This window comes from Colobus angolensis, unplaced genomic scaffold (genome assembly GCF_000951035.1).
Source record: "Colobus angolensis palliatus isolate OR3802 unplaced genomic scaffold, Cang.pa_1.0 Scaffold80, whole genome shotgun sequence".
NCBI lineage: Eukaryota > Metazoa > Chordata > Mammalia > Primates > Cercopithecidae > Colobus > Colobus angolensis.
In genome coordinates this window covers 731116-743315 of record NW_012121821.1, presented here as the reverse complement: position 1 = coordinate 743315, position 12200 = coordinate 731116, and the positions used below count along the sequence as shown (strand labels likewise).

The 12200-nt window shown below is 41.1% G+C and overlaps 1 protein-coding gene across 2 annotated transcripts in view; it reads left to right on the top strand.

Annotated features, from left to right (window-relative positions):
• LOC105502623 (chromosome unknown open reading frame, human C12orf56) overlaps positions 1-12200 on the top strand; it is a 115905-nt gene that overhangs the window by 57030 nt on the left and 46675 nt on the right. Inside the window, exon 4 of one of the 2 annotated variants that reach the window (XM_011929222.1) lies at positions 11001-11409. The exons of the other annotated variant lie outside the window; for it this stretch is intronic. Coding sequence (XP_011784612.1) covers positions 11001-11409 — 409 coding nt within the window. The remainder of the gene's footprint in view (positions 1-11000; positions 11410-12200) is intronic. 2 annotated transcript variants of the gene reach the window in all.

Genomic DNA, 12200 nt, shown 5'->3' with positions numbered 1-12200 from the left:
TGGCCAGGCAGACCTCGAACTCCTGACCTCGTGATTCGTCCGCCTTGACCTCCTAAAGCACTTGGATTACAGGCGTGAGCCGCCATGCCCGGCCAAAGTGTCATACTGTTACACACTTTCTCTATTTAGATATTAGAAGGAAGAGGGGATTGTAGGATTCTGGGAGCTGCCGGTCAAGGGATATAGAGGCATAGGGAAAATTAATATGAATTGGATCCTAGAAAGACAGGTCATAGCAAGGGGAAATATCCAGATTAGAAAAGCATTGCAAAATGCTGTTCAGAAAAAGCGAAATCCTACCTGGGGATATTCACAAACCCGTGGTGGGCCATGCTGTGTTTCTTAGCTCTCTGGGGAGGGACCTTTTCTCACTGCCCTTTCTGTCATTCTCACCCTGTCTCACAGTTTGAACAAGAGGACCTATGAGTTCTCTTCCAAACCGAAATTTCATTATTATTATAACTTCTTAGGAAGTTTCTTTTTCCTAAACACATTGCAAATTTGCTTTGTAGAATTTTAACCTTAGGGCCAATTATTCTGGATAAGAAAATTGTTGGACAGTGGCCACAGTAACTAATTTTCTTAAAGATGCTTAAGTTCAAGGTTAAGAAGTTAGCTATAGTGTTCCTGTCAGAGTTCTCAAGGCTTTGGAGGGTCTGATTATATTTGAAGTTAAACATCAAAAAATTTACCAAGACAGAATTGTCTAATGTGTTCTATTTAGCATTGCAAACCATAGCTTAAAAATGCGCATTGAGACCCCTTTAAAATGCTGGCATTGGAGAAGGAACCAACAGCCTGTATAGCCGAATTCTTTTCACCAGATTTCTCAAGGGGTGCTGCTGGCATTTGTGTGGTACCATTTGTACTTGTGCAGAACGGGGCCACACACTGTGAAACTTCAGCTTCCCTGGCTTTTGTCCACTAAGTGCCAGTAATACTCCCCATTTATTGTGGCAACTAAAAAACACCACTACACATTTTCTTTTTAAAAAATTTTACTTTATTTATGTTAAGTTCTGAGATACATGTGCAGGATGTGCATATTTGTTACATAGGTAAATATGTGCCATGGTCATCATGCATTTTCATGGAACTACCTGGCTACTTCCAGTTCTCAACACACTTGTCAAATGGTCAAGATTTGTTTCCATTTCTCCCATTCTGTGCTCTTTCTCCCTTCTCTGTGCTGTCCTCTCTCTAGCCTTCCCTAGTATCTCAGTCTGTTTTCTGTTGCATATAACAGAATACCTGAAACTGGTTAATTTATAATGAAAAGAATATATTTCTTACAGTTATGGACGCTGAGAAGGCCAAGGTCAAGGAGTTGTATCTGCTGAGAGCCTTCTTGCTGGTGGGGACACTCAGCAGAGTTCCTAGGCTGTGTAGGACATCACATGGCGAGAGGACTGGGTGTGCAAGCTCAAGTTGTCTGTCTACTTCTTCTTATAAAGCCAGTTCCATTCCCATGATAACACATTAACACATTAACCCACTTATCCATGAACTGATTAATCCATTTATGAGGGCAGAGCCCTCACTACCCAGTCACCTCTTAAAGGCCCCACCTCTCAATACTGCCATACTGGGGATTAAACTTCAATGTAAGTTTTGGAGGAGACAAATATTCAAACCATACCACCTAGCAAGCATCCTTGCTCTTCCTGTAAATTTTATGTTTGGGTTTTTACTGATAACATATTGTGATAATTCCTTCCTTCCTTCCTTCCTTCCTTCCTTCCTTCCTTCCTTCCTTCCTTCCTTCCTTCCTTCTCTCTCTCTCTTTCTCTCTCTCTCTCTCTCTCTCTCTTTCTTTCTTTGGCAGAGTCTAGCTTTGTTGCCTAGGCTAGAGTGCAGTGGCTCGATCTCGGCTCCCCACCTCTGCCTCCTGGGTCCAAGCGATTCTCCTGCCTCAGCCTCCTGAGTAGCTGGGATTGCAGGCACCCGCCACCACACTCGGCTACTTTTTTTGTATTTTTGGTAGAGACGGGGTTTCACCTGTTTATCAGGCTGGTCTTGAACTCCCGGTCTTGTAATCCACCTGCCTCGGCTGGCGGTGGTCCCAAGTGCTGGGATTACCAGCGTGAGTCACCGTGCCCAGCACATTGTGATAATTTAATAATACAGATTGAAAATGGTTATTCCTTTGGTGGGATTTCCATTTTAGCAGGCATGAAAGCCAGCAGCTCCAGGAAAGAAGTTCTATTTGGAGAATTTTGTTGTAACAGCTTTACTGAGGTATGATTGACACACAATAAACTGTGCATATATGTTTTATCATATCTATCTCTCCATGAAACCATGACCACAATCAGTATGTATCACCCCCCTCCTCTCTACACTGTGCCCTGGAGACTTTTTTCAAGGCAGTAAACTGGGGCAATCATTAGGTCTCACCTTGACTATTTCCCATCTACCAGCGCTCATTATCTTTTATTGCCTGGTGTCTAGTGTCCTGAAGTCTATTTTTGCATATATTTTGTCCAATTTTTGGTTGTTTCAGGTGGGAGGGTATATATGGTCCCTATTACTCCATCTTGGCTGGAGGCAGAAAAAAACTAGTAAAATTTTAGGTTTATACCCATATATAAAGAAGAGGATTTGGACTGGTGTTAGATCCTTCCTGGAGTCAGTGATGGTTCTGGAATTTCTATAAAAAAGATCTTTGGGGCAGCAATAGGGGAGGTTAGGGAATTCATTTACCTAGACTGTATGTTTGTGTGGGGTAGATTGAAACTCTTTTTTCCTTAGCAAGCACAGATACATTGCTTTTATGTGGCATAGATATTTATTTGTACTGGCTCACTCAGGGGAAGACTATTGGAGATCCTAGGGAGTGGGGGCACTAAAGTATCCCCTTCTTTTGGCTTTTGCCTTTGGGAGCCTGCTGTTTCAGGCCAACTCGTCAATTTCATTTCCAGACTATATTAATGAACATAATCCCGAAGTTCAGAAGGACCTTGATTATCAAAGATTCATGTATGCGTACTATTCTGCCTTTTCCACAAAGACAAAACCACACACTTTTAGAAAACTTTCTTAACAAAGTTAAGTATCCCATACAAGGTTAGTTAGAGAAGTCAACTGAATATGAGATCTCGTTTTCCCCCAGCAGTCCTTCTATGTAAAGTTAAATAGACTGTAGGGGCTTGAATTTGCTTACCAGAAAGTTAGAGTCTAGGACACTCATTGCTGCTGCTTCCTTTCTTCTTCTTTTTTTTTTTTTCTTTTTTGAGACAGGTTCTGACTGCCTAGGCTGGAGTACAGTGGTGAGATTATGGCTCACTAAAGCCTCAACCTCCTAGGTAGCTGGGATTACAAGCGTGCGCCCCTATGCCCAGCTCCACTGCTGCCGCTTAATGTGGTGTTACTGCTTTGAGATTAGTCTACACTCTTATTATATGCTGACTAGGCGATGTGAGGACTTAGCCTAGATCTTCCGGGGTGTGGAAATAAAGCTGACTTGGAATAATGGGAAAAGTCCATGTTTATTTCTATTTTGGCCATGTATAAGTATTTCCCAAGGGCTCCTGGAGAGTACAGACTCCTAGACTCTACTCCAGGCTGTTGAATCCTCAGCTTTAGGGACAGGGTTCAGTTGTCTGTTTTTGGTAGCTACCTAGATGATTCTGTTAGCTAGCTACCAAGGTTTGAGAATTGCTGGCCTAAATAATCTACAATGACATCAATCTTCCCCTGGAGTATTGGAACTCCTGAGTTCATAATATGTCTCTAACTCACCCATCAACTTCTATCTCCACGGCCAAAACCCCACTATCATCTCTCATCACTTCTGCAACATCTGTAACTACACCCTCCACCTCCATTCTCAGCAGCTGTCTACCTCTGCCTGAATCCATTATCCACCTTAAAGCCAAAATAATCTTTTCCAAATGTCCCTTTCTTTCTTAAAACCTTTCAGTGGTATTCCATTGCACAGAAAATAAACCTTTTACCACGTCTTGACATCCCTGCAAGACCTGGCCATTGCCTACCACTCCAGCTTGATCTCTTACTTCTCTCACTTATATCTCAGTAGAGCACTGCAAACTCTTTCCAGCTCAGACCTTTGAACTTCTTACCCCTCTTAACATTGCTTTTCACATGGCTCACTCTTTCTCGTCCTTCAGATCTTAGCTTAAATGTCTGCATCCCAGAGAGGTCTTGCTTGATCAGCTAGTTTGAAGTATGCCACCCGTCAACACACACAGGTTTTCTTTATCAGACTGCTTTGCTGATTTCATTGCACTTTCATAAGTTGTAACTACGTGTTCATTGCTTACTGTCTGTCTTCCCACTAGAATGCAAGCTCCATGAGAACTGGGACCTAGATATTCTTGTGCACTGATATATTCCTAGTGTTGGCCCAGTGCTTGGTACATACTAGGAGCTTAATATTTGTTGAATGAATAATCATATTCTTTACAACCTAGCCTGGCTTGCATAATATTGGCTTGTGGGAGTGTGATTTGCTCTAAATCCATGTAATAATAAACCAGGTTTGGGTAGAGTTGATGTATGTCCAATATTGTCCTGTAGAATGTGACTTATGAGCTTCTCGGGGGAGGGCTCTGCCTTGTAGCAGGGCACTGAGCGAAATTCTTAACATGGTCTCTGTAATTGGAAGGATTGAGGGAGGGGCAGTTCTAGGAATAGGGATCCACATGCTCCCAGACTGAAGTCTTCATTTCAGCATGTAATTCCCCTCATTTCTAGGATACTTTGAGAGTTCTATTGTTTTCCTCCAATTTAGAAAAATAAAAGAGGTTTTTAGTTCATGTTTGCAGCTGAGCGTGATGGCTCATGCCTGTAATACCAGCACTTTGGGAGGCCAAGGTGGGTAGACTGTTTGAGCGCAGGAGTTCAAGACTGGCCTGAGCAACATGGAGAAACCCCATCTCTTAAGAAAAAAAAAAAAAAAAACAACAATTAGCTGGGCTGGAGGCATGTCCCTCTAGTCCAAGCTACTCACGCCACTGCATTCCAGCCTGGGTGACAGAGTAAGACTTTGGCAAAAAAAAAAAAAAAAAAAGTAAATGTTTGCAATAGTTGTTTTAGGTTACTATGGAGGTTAAAACTCTGTTAAAAGTGACAGAAATGCATTTTAGGTTTAAAAAGGGAATTTATAGGAATTACTGGGTCAACTCATGAAATTCAGTATTCATTCAACAGATATATTTAGAAATGGAAGTATATAAAGATATAGACATAGATCTATCTGTCAGTCTAATCTGGCATATTCGAATTGCTGGGCTCTGTGTTCTATTTTAAAGGTATTAATACTCAGTAAAGTTCAGAAATGGAATCCTGGGAACGTAGGAATGGTAAGAACGGAATTCAGACACAGCTGGAACTGGGGGCTTGAGTGTCCCAGGACTCGGTCCCTGTCTCCTTCTCTGATGTTTGTTTGTCAATTGCATCTTCTGTCCCTGAACACCACATCCTCCATGGGGCAGCAAACGAGTCACTGACTGTCTTAAATTCACATTTTACAGCTTCCACCCACCAGACAAAGGTTAACTCACCCACTTTCTTAAATTTTTAAATCCTGAAGGAAGTCTCTGGTTGCCTAGCTTGAGTAAATGACACACTGCTGAAAAATATTCACCACAGCTGACAGATCAGAGTCTTTAAAAACATGGCAGCTTCTGTGTGCTCTGTGTGTAGAGGAGAGAAGTAGTTTCCAGACAAAGAGGGTGAAGAGGGAGCTGGGTCTACTGTCCCATAGTTTTCTAGCACTGTCATCTCCATAATTAAACATTTGAGTCAGAAGCCTAAACAAAAGGCAGAGTGGGATAGAAAACACTAAGTAGAGGACTAAAGGACGTTATCATGTACAGAGATTTGAAGCACCTCCTAGGTGCCATGTTTTAGGCCTAATGATGAGAAGCTGCAGGTCACAAGACGGACGTTGTTACCTTGGGACATCAGACTTACATAAGGTGTGTATGATTGCTTTTCAGGGTAATAGTAAACAACAGGCCTTTAAATACCTCTCGCATATTCCTCTTTCATAGTAGATAAACATATAGGCTCTGGAGCTATACTGGCTGACTTCAAATCCTGACTCTGCCTTAAGCTAGCTATTTAATCTTTCCAGGCTTGACTCTTCTCATAGGTGGAAGGGCTCATAATAGTACCTATCCCACAGGCATGACATGTAAGGGCTAAATCATGTACATATAAGGTACTTAAACTCTGTGTGGCACATAGTGAGTCTGTATTATTACCAAATGTAGCTCTTTTGTTACTGCTGATGATCAGTAAGTCAATCACAGAATAATCACTATTCAGCATCCTCAGAATCTTTGATCAAGCCCGTGGGGGGCTTTCTTCTTTTTCTACTCTCACTAGTAATACTGTATTATTTAGGCCGGGCGCGGTGGCTCAAGCCTGTAATCCCAGCACTTTGGGAGGCCGAGACGGGTGGATCACGAGGTCAGGAGATCGAGACCATCCTGGCTAACATGGTGAAACCCCGTCTCTACTAAAAAATACAAAAATCTAGCCGGGCGAGGTGGCAGGCGCCTGTAGTCCCAGCTACTCGGGAGGCTGAGGCAGGAGAATGACATAAACGCGGGAGGCGGAGCTTGCAGTGAGCTGAGATCCGGCCACTGCACTCCAGCCTGGGCGACAGAGCGAGACTCCGTCTCAAAAAAAAAAAAATACTGTATTATTTAAAAAATAAAAATGCTGTTGTGCAATAATATGGCATGAGGTACCATTCTTAATTTTCTAAGAATTTCTTATCCAATAGATTGTTCTAGTTCTATTATAGGACCAAGTCCTGTGTTTATGTAAATATACTATGTGTGTAAATGTATGAATCCAGGGTATTTAGAAACTCAAGAGTAAAGATTCAAAGACTTCAATATTTGTTCTAAGTCTTTATTTCTTGATATTTCTCAAAATAAACTGAAAATATTAGATAGATATATTCTCTTTTTTTTTTTTTCCAGATAGGGTCTCACTTTGTCACCCAGGCTGGAGTGCAGTGGCAAGATTTCAGCTCATTGCAGCCTCAACCTCCTGGGCTCAAGTGATCCTCCCACTGCAGTCCCCCAAGTAGCTGGGACTACAGGTGCACGCCACCATGCCTGGCTAATTTTTTGTGTTTTCTTTTTGAGGCAGAGTCTCGCCCTGTCACCCAGGCTGGAGTGCAGTGGTGCGATCTCATTGCAACCTCCACCTCCCAGGTTCAATCGATTCTCGTGCGTCAGCCTCCCAAGTAGCTGGGATTATAGGCATGTGGCACCACGCCCAGCTAATTTTTGTATTTTTAGTAGAGACCGGGTTTTGCCATGTTGGTCAGGCTGGTCTTGAACTCCTGGTCTCAAACAATCCGCCCACCTCAGCCTCCCAAAGTGCCAGGATTACAGGCATAAGTCACCATGCCCAGTGATATATTCTCTTATATACTAATACAATTTTCTCAGTTTATTACTGTTAACAAATATTTATAAAAATATAAAAAAATTATTGAGCATTGAGATAGAATCAATATACTTTCTTCTTCTCCTCTTTACTCTCCTCCATCCTTTTATTCCTATCTTCTTTTCCTTTTTGCCCCTCCCTGCCTTCCATTTATATACCTGTTTGAAAATTTTCACTGCATGTATAGTCAGGAGCAGAATTGTTTGGTACATTCTCTATATTAATCTGCTTGTTGTTTTTAGACATTCCGAATATCACCTCCCATTTTGTTAGCTACCTGTTAGCTTTATCTATGTGGTGTCTTTATTGATTATCATTTTAATTTTGATATTAATAAAATTAATCAAGAAGGTTTTGATTCAGATCAAGTTGGAGTAAGCACACTTTCTTCTACCTTTCCCACTGAATGCAAGTAAAAATCCTGAATGGAATACATACAACAATTGATTGCCCGATTTTCGAAAAAATCAATCTTCTACATAGAATTTAAGTAAGACCCAGAATCACATAATATTCAAAATGTCCCAGATGCAATAAAAATTGGTTGACATTTGGAGAGCTAGCAAAATTTCAACATTTTATGAAGGACAACAAATAACAATCCAAAGATGACACAGATGTTTGAAGTACAAAAGATTTTTTTTTTCTTTATTAATAGAAATGGGGCCTTGCTGTGTTGGCCAGGTTGGTCTTGAACTCCTGGGCCTCAAGTGATCCTCCCACCTCAGCCTCCCAAAGTGCTGGGATTACAGAAATAAGCCACCATGCCTGGCCCAACCAAAGACTTTAAGGCAACTATTATAACCATGCTCCAAGAAATAATTATGAACCCCTTTGAAGCAAATGGAAAGACAGAAAGTCTCAGCAGAGAAATAGAAAACATAAAAAAGGGACCAAATGGAAAGTTTAGAATGAAAAACATACTGCAATAACTGAAATTTTAAAAATTCACTGAATGGCTCAATAGCTGGACTGGAGATGACAGAAGAAAGTCATTGAATTTGAAGATAGATGAATAGAAATTATCTAGTCCGAACAAAAGAGAATAAAGATTGAAGGAAAAGACAAACAGAATCTCAGGGTACTGTGTGGCAGTACAAAAGATCTAGTATTCATGTCTTCAGAGTCTCGGAAGCAGAGAAGAAAAAGTATAGTGCAGAAAAATAGCCAGGCACAATGGCTCATGCCTGTAATCCTAGCACTTTGGGAGGCCTAGGCAGGAGGATTGCTTGAGCCCAGGAGTTCAAAACCAGCGTGGGTAACATAGTGAGACTCTGTCTCTAAAAAAATTAATTAATTATTTAATTAAATGTAAAAAAATTAATGAAAAGAAAAAGTATTTGAAGGAATAATGACAGAAAATTCTCCAAATTTGGCAAAAGACATATACTTATAGGTTCAAGAAATTCAGTGAACCCCAAAAAAGATAAACTCAAAAAAATTCCACACCCAAACACATCATGATCAAACTGCTGAAAAAAAGGAAATTAAAAGATACTTAGAACTTAATGACAATACATATCAAAGTGCATGCAACTGAGCTAAAGCAGACTTTAGAGGTCTGCTCTAAAGCTATATTTATAAATTTTACTGTATTCACCAAGAAATATGAGAGGTTAAAAAATTAATGAGTTAAATATTCCACTTAAGAAACTGTAGGCTGGGGCAGGGTGCAGTGGCTCACAGCTGTAATCCCAGCACTTTGGGAGGCTGAGACAGGGCGATTGCTTGAGCCCAGGAGTTTGAGACCAGCCCTGGCAACATAGTGAGACCCCATCTCTACAAAAAAGTTTTAAGTTTATAAAAATGAAAGAGAGATTTCAAGCTGGGAATAGAGGTTCATGCCTGCAACCCCAGCAATTTGGGAGACTGAGGCAGGAGGATCACTTGAGGACAGGAGTTTAAGAACAGACTGGGCAACATAGTGAGACCCTCATCTCTACAAAACAAAGTAGTTTTCTACTATCGTAGCGGTTCTAATCTCATGGGAGAGAGAAGATAATGTAAAAGGATAAACTTCCCCCCAAAATTATTGAAATAAAAAAAAGACAAACCATCAACTCAAGGCAATATAGGGTAGTAGTAATAGCTTGCACATATTGTTTCCAGTTTTGCAAACTCATTGCATGTATCCTCACAGAAACCTTATGAGATGGGTGCTATTATTGTTTCTGTTTTAAAATTAGGAAATGAAGTCCTAGGTCCACTAAGATGTCAAAGACAAAATAAGCATAGATTTAGTTTTATTTGTGATTCTAGAATTGAGAGAAGTGGTCTGAAAAGCTGAGCAGAGGAGGTTGACTTTATAGGCAGAGAAAGGCTGAAGCAAGCTGAAACGAGACAAAAATTGGATAACTTGTTTCAAAGCTACTGTTCTTAGAGGGTTAAAACAGAGGACACCTCTTCATTATTGACTTAGGTTGACTGGAATCTGTTTTTCTGGAAAACTGGTCAGTTTCCAAGTTCAGTTTGATTACTGGTACTAAGCACAAGGGACTCCCTTCTGTTTTGGTCTGTTCTGCTGGGGCCTCACGCAGGAGGCTAGTTGAAAACAATGGCCTCTCATAAACTTTGTTTAACAAAGGTCACATAACCATTAAGTGGCAGAGCCAGGACTGGAATTTAGGTCTCACCAAACTCTGCAACTTCTAAGCTTCCTCAACGTGTTTCCTTGTGCAGCAAAGTAAAGAAAGGTCATGGTCTGCTGGAGAGAAAAGGGAAGGTAAAGGACACAGCATTGATTCTGAAAAAAGTGCTGATGCTATTGGGAAAATCAGAAGAGTATTAGCAGGAGGGGAATTAAAGAAAATACCATTTAAAAAAATCTCAGGCCAGGCACAGTGGCGCAGGCCTGTAATCCCAGCACTTTGGGAGGTGGGGCTGGAGGTGGGCAGACCACTTGAGCCCAGGAGTTTGAGACCAGCCTGGGCAACATAGTGAGACCCCATCACTGCAAAAGAATACAAAAATTAGCTGGCCACAGTGGCATGAACCTGTAGTCCCAGCTACTCAGGAGGCTGAGGTGGGAGGATCACATGAGCCTGGGAGGTGGAGGTTGCAGTGAGCCCAGATCGTACCACAGTACTCCAACCTGGGTGATAGAGTAAGACCCTGTCTCAAACAAACAAACAAACAAACAAACAAAACCCCTCTCTTCGTATCCCTATTTGAATAGATTTTTGTTTATAGGATCCATTAGCAATGTACAATTAAAGGACAATTAGGTTTCAAAACTAGAATGAAAAAGTCCTTTCAGTGGAAATATCAGGGCTCCATGAAGGACAGGCACCATGCTTTCAATATACAAAGTGCTTCATTATATGAAATAAAATATATTTCAGAAATACAGTTTATTTCTGAAAACAGAAAAGTATACCAAAAGATTGCAGTATCACATCTCCTCGAGTCAATGGGTTATTACCAGCGAGGTGAAATGACTTCCTTGTTTTAACAAGCATTCCTTTTGTGAGAAAACATTTGTGTTCAGAGTCTTAAACTACCAGTTCTCTTTGTTGCTTACTGTGAAATTTTGCACGTCATGTTTAACACTAAATTCTACCTGACAGGGACCAGCAGGAGAGCAGTACACCATCCAAGGACTCAACTCTCTGTCCTCATCCAGGCGTCAAAAAGCTGTCCCTTCATGGCCAAGGTGCCTTTCGACCCTTACCTTCCCCCTCCAGGAGGAGCTCTCAGTCTGCACCAGCAACTGGCAAGGCTGTCAGCGAGCCATCTTGCACAACAAACACAAAAGAACCCCAGGGACTTCCAGATCACAACAACTCCATAAGTGAAATTCCTTTCAAGTGCAGTGGGAACGGAAATGAGTTTTACTTAGGAAATTCCCTCCTAGATTCCCCTTTGCAGAGCAACTCAAATTTAGAGAAAAAGGAGTCAGAACTTCATTTGTATGTTATTTCCACAACCTCATCAATATTCCTGCACTTAAAAAGTTCATGGAACAATTATAACATAGTAAGTGTACCCCTAAGTAAACCTTGACCTGAATTTTTATTTATTTTATTTTTTAGAGTAAATAAGCCCTCCTCCCTCCTTTACCCCCATTTTGGAAATTTAGCCTTGGAATTTAATAATATTTTGAAAAACAAAATGTACTGAACAATTAAGGAGATGATTTTATTTAGGTGATTGCAATAGGGAAAAATGCTCATTAATGAGCAGTTTCTGGACGGGCATGGTGGCTCATGCCTGTAATCCCAGCACTTTGGGAGGCCGAGGTGAACAGATCACTTGAGGTCAGAAGTTCGAGACCAGCCTGGCCAAGATGGTGAAACCCTGTCTCTAGTAAAAAATACAAAAATAAACTGAATGTGGTGCCCAGCTATTTGGGAGGTTGAGAATCACTTGAACTCAAGAGGCGAAGGTTGCAGTGAGCTGAGACTGTGCCACTGCACTCCAGGGCAACAGAGGGAGACTCTGTCTTAAACAAAACAAAACGAAACAAAACAAACAAACAAACACCTGGGGTTTTGTAGAGGCAAGTAAGTAAGGTGAGTCAAGGAAGTCATGAAGAAGGAGGGAGATAGGTCTTATCTTGGAATATGTGTGAGCAGGTGGTCTTTGGCAGTTGCTGGGGTGACAAAGACCTCAGGTAAGGTTCAACGTTGTCAGTATTGCTTAGCTGTGCTATTGAAAGTGGGTTGATGGGGGAGACCTTGTTATAGGATCAGATATCTAGAGATCACTAGGCTAAGTCCTTATTTTATAAACAAGGTAACTGAAACACAAATGTTTTTTTTTTTTTT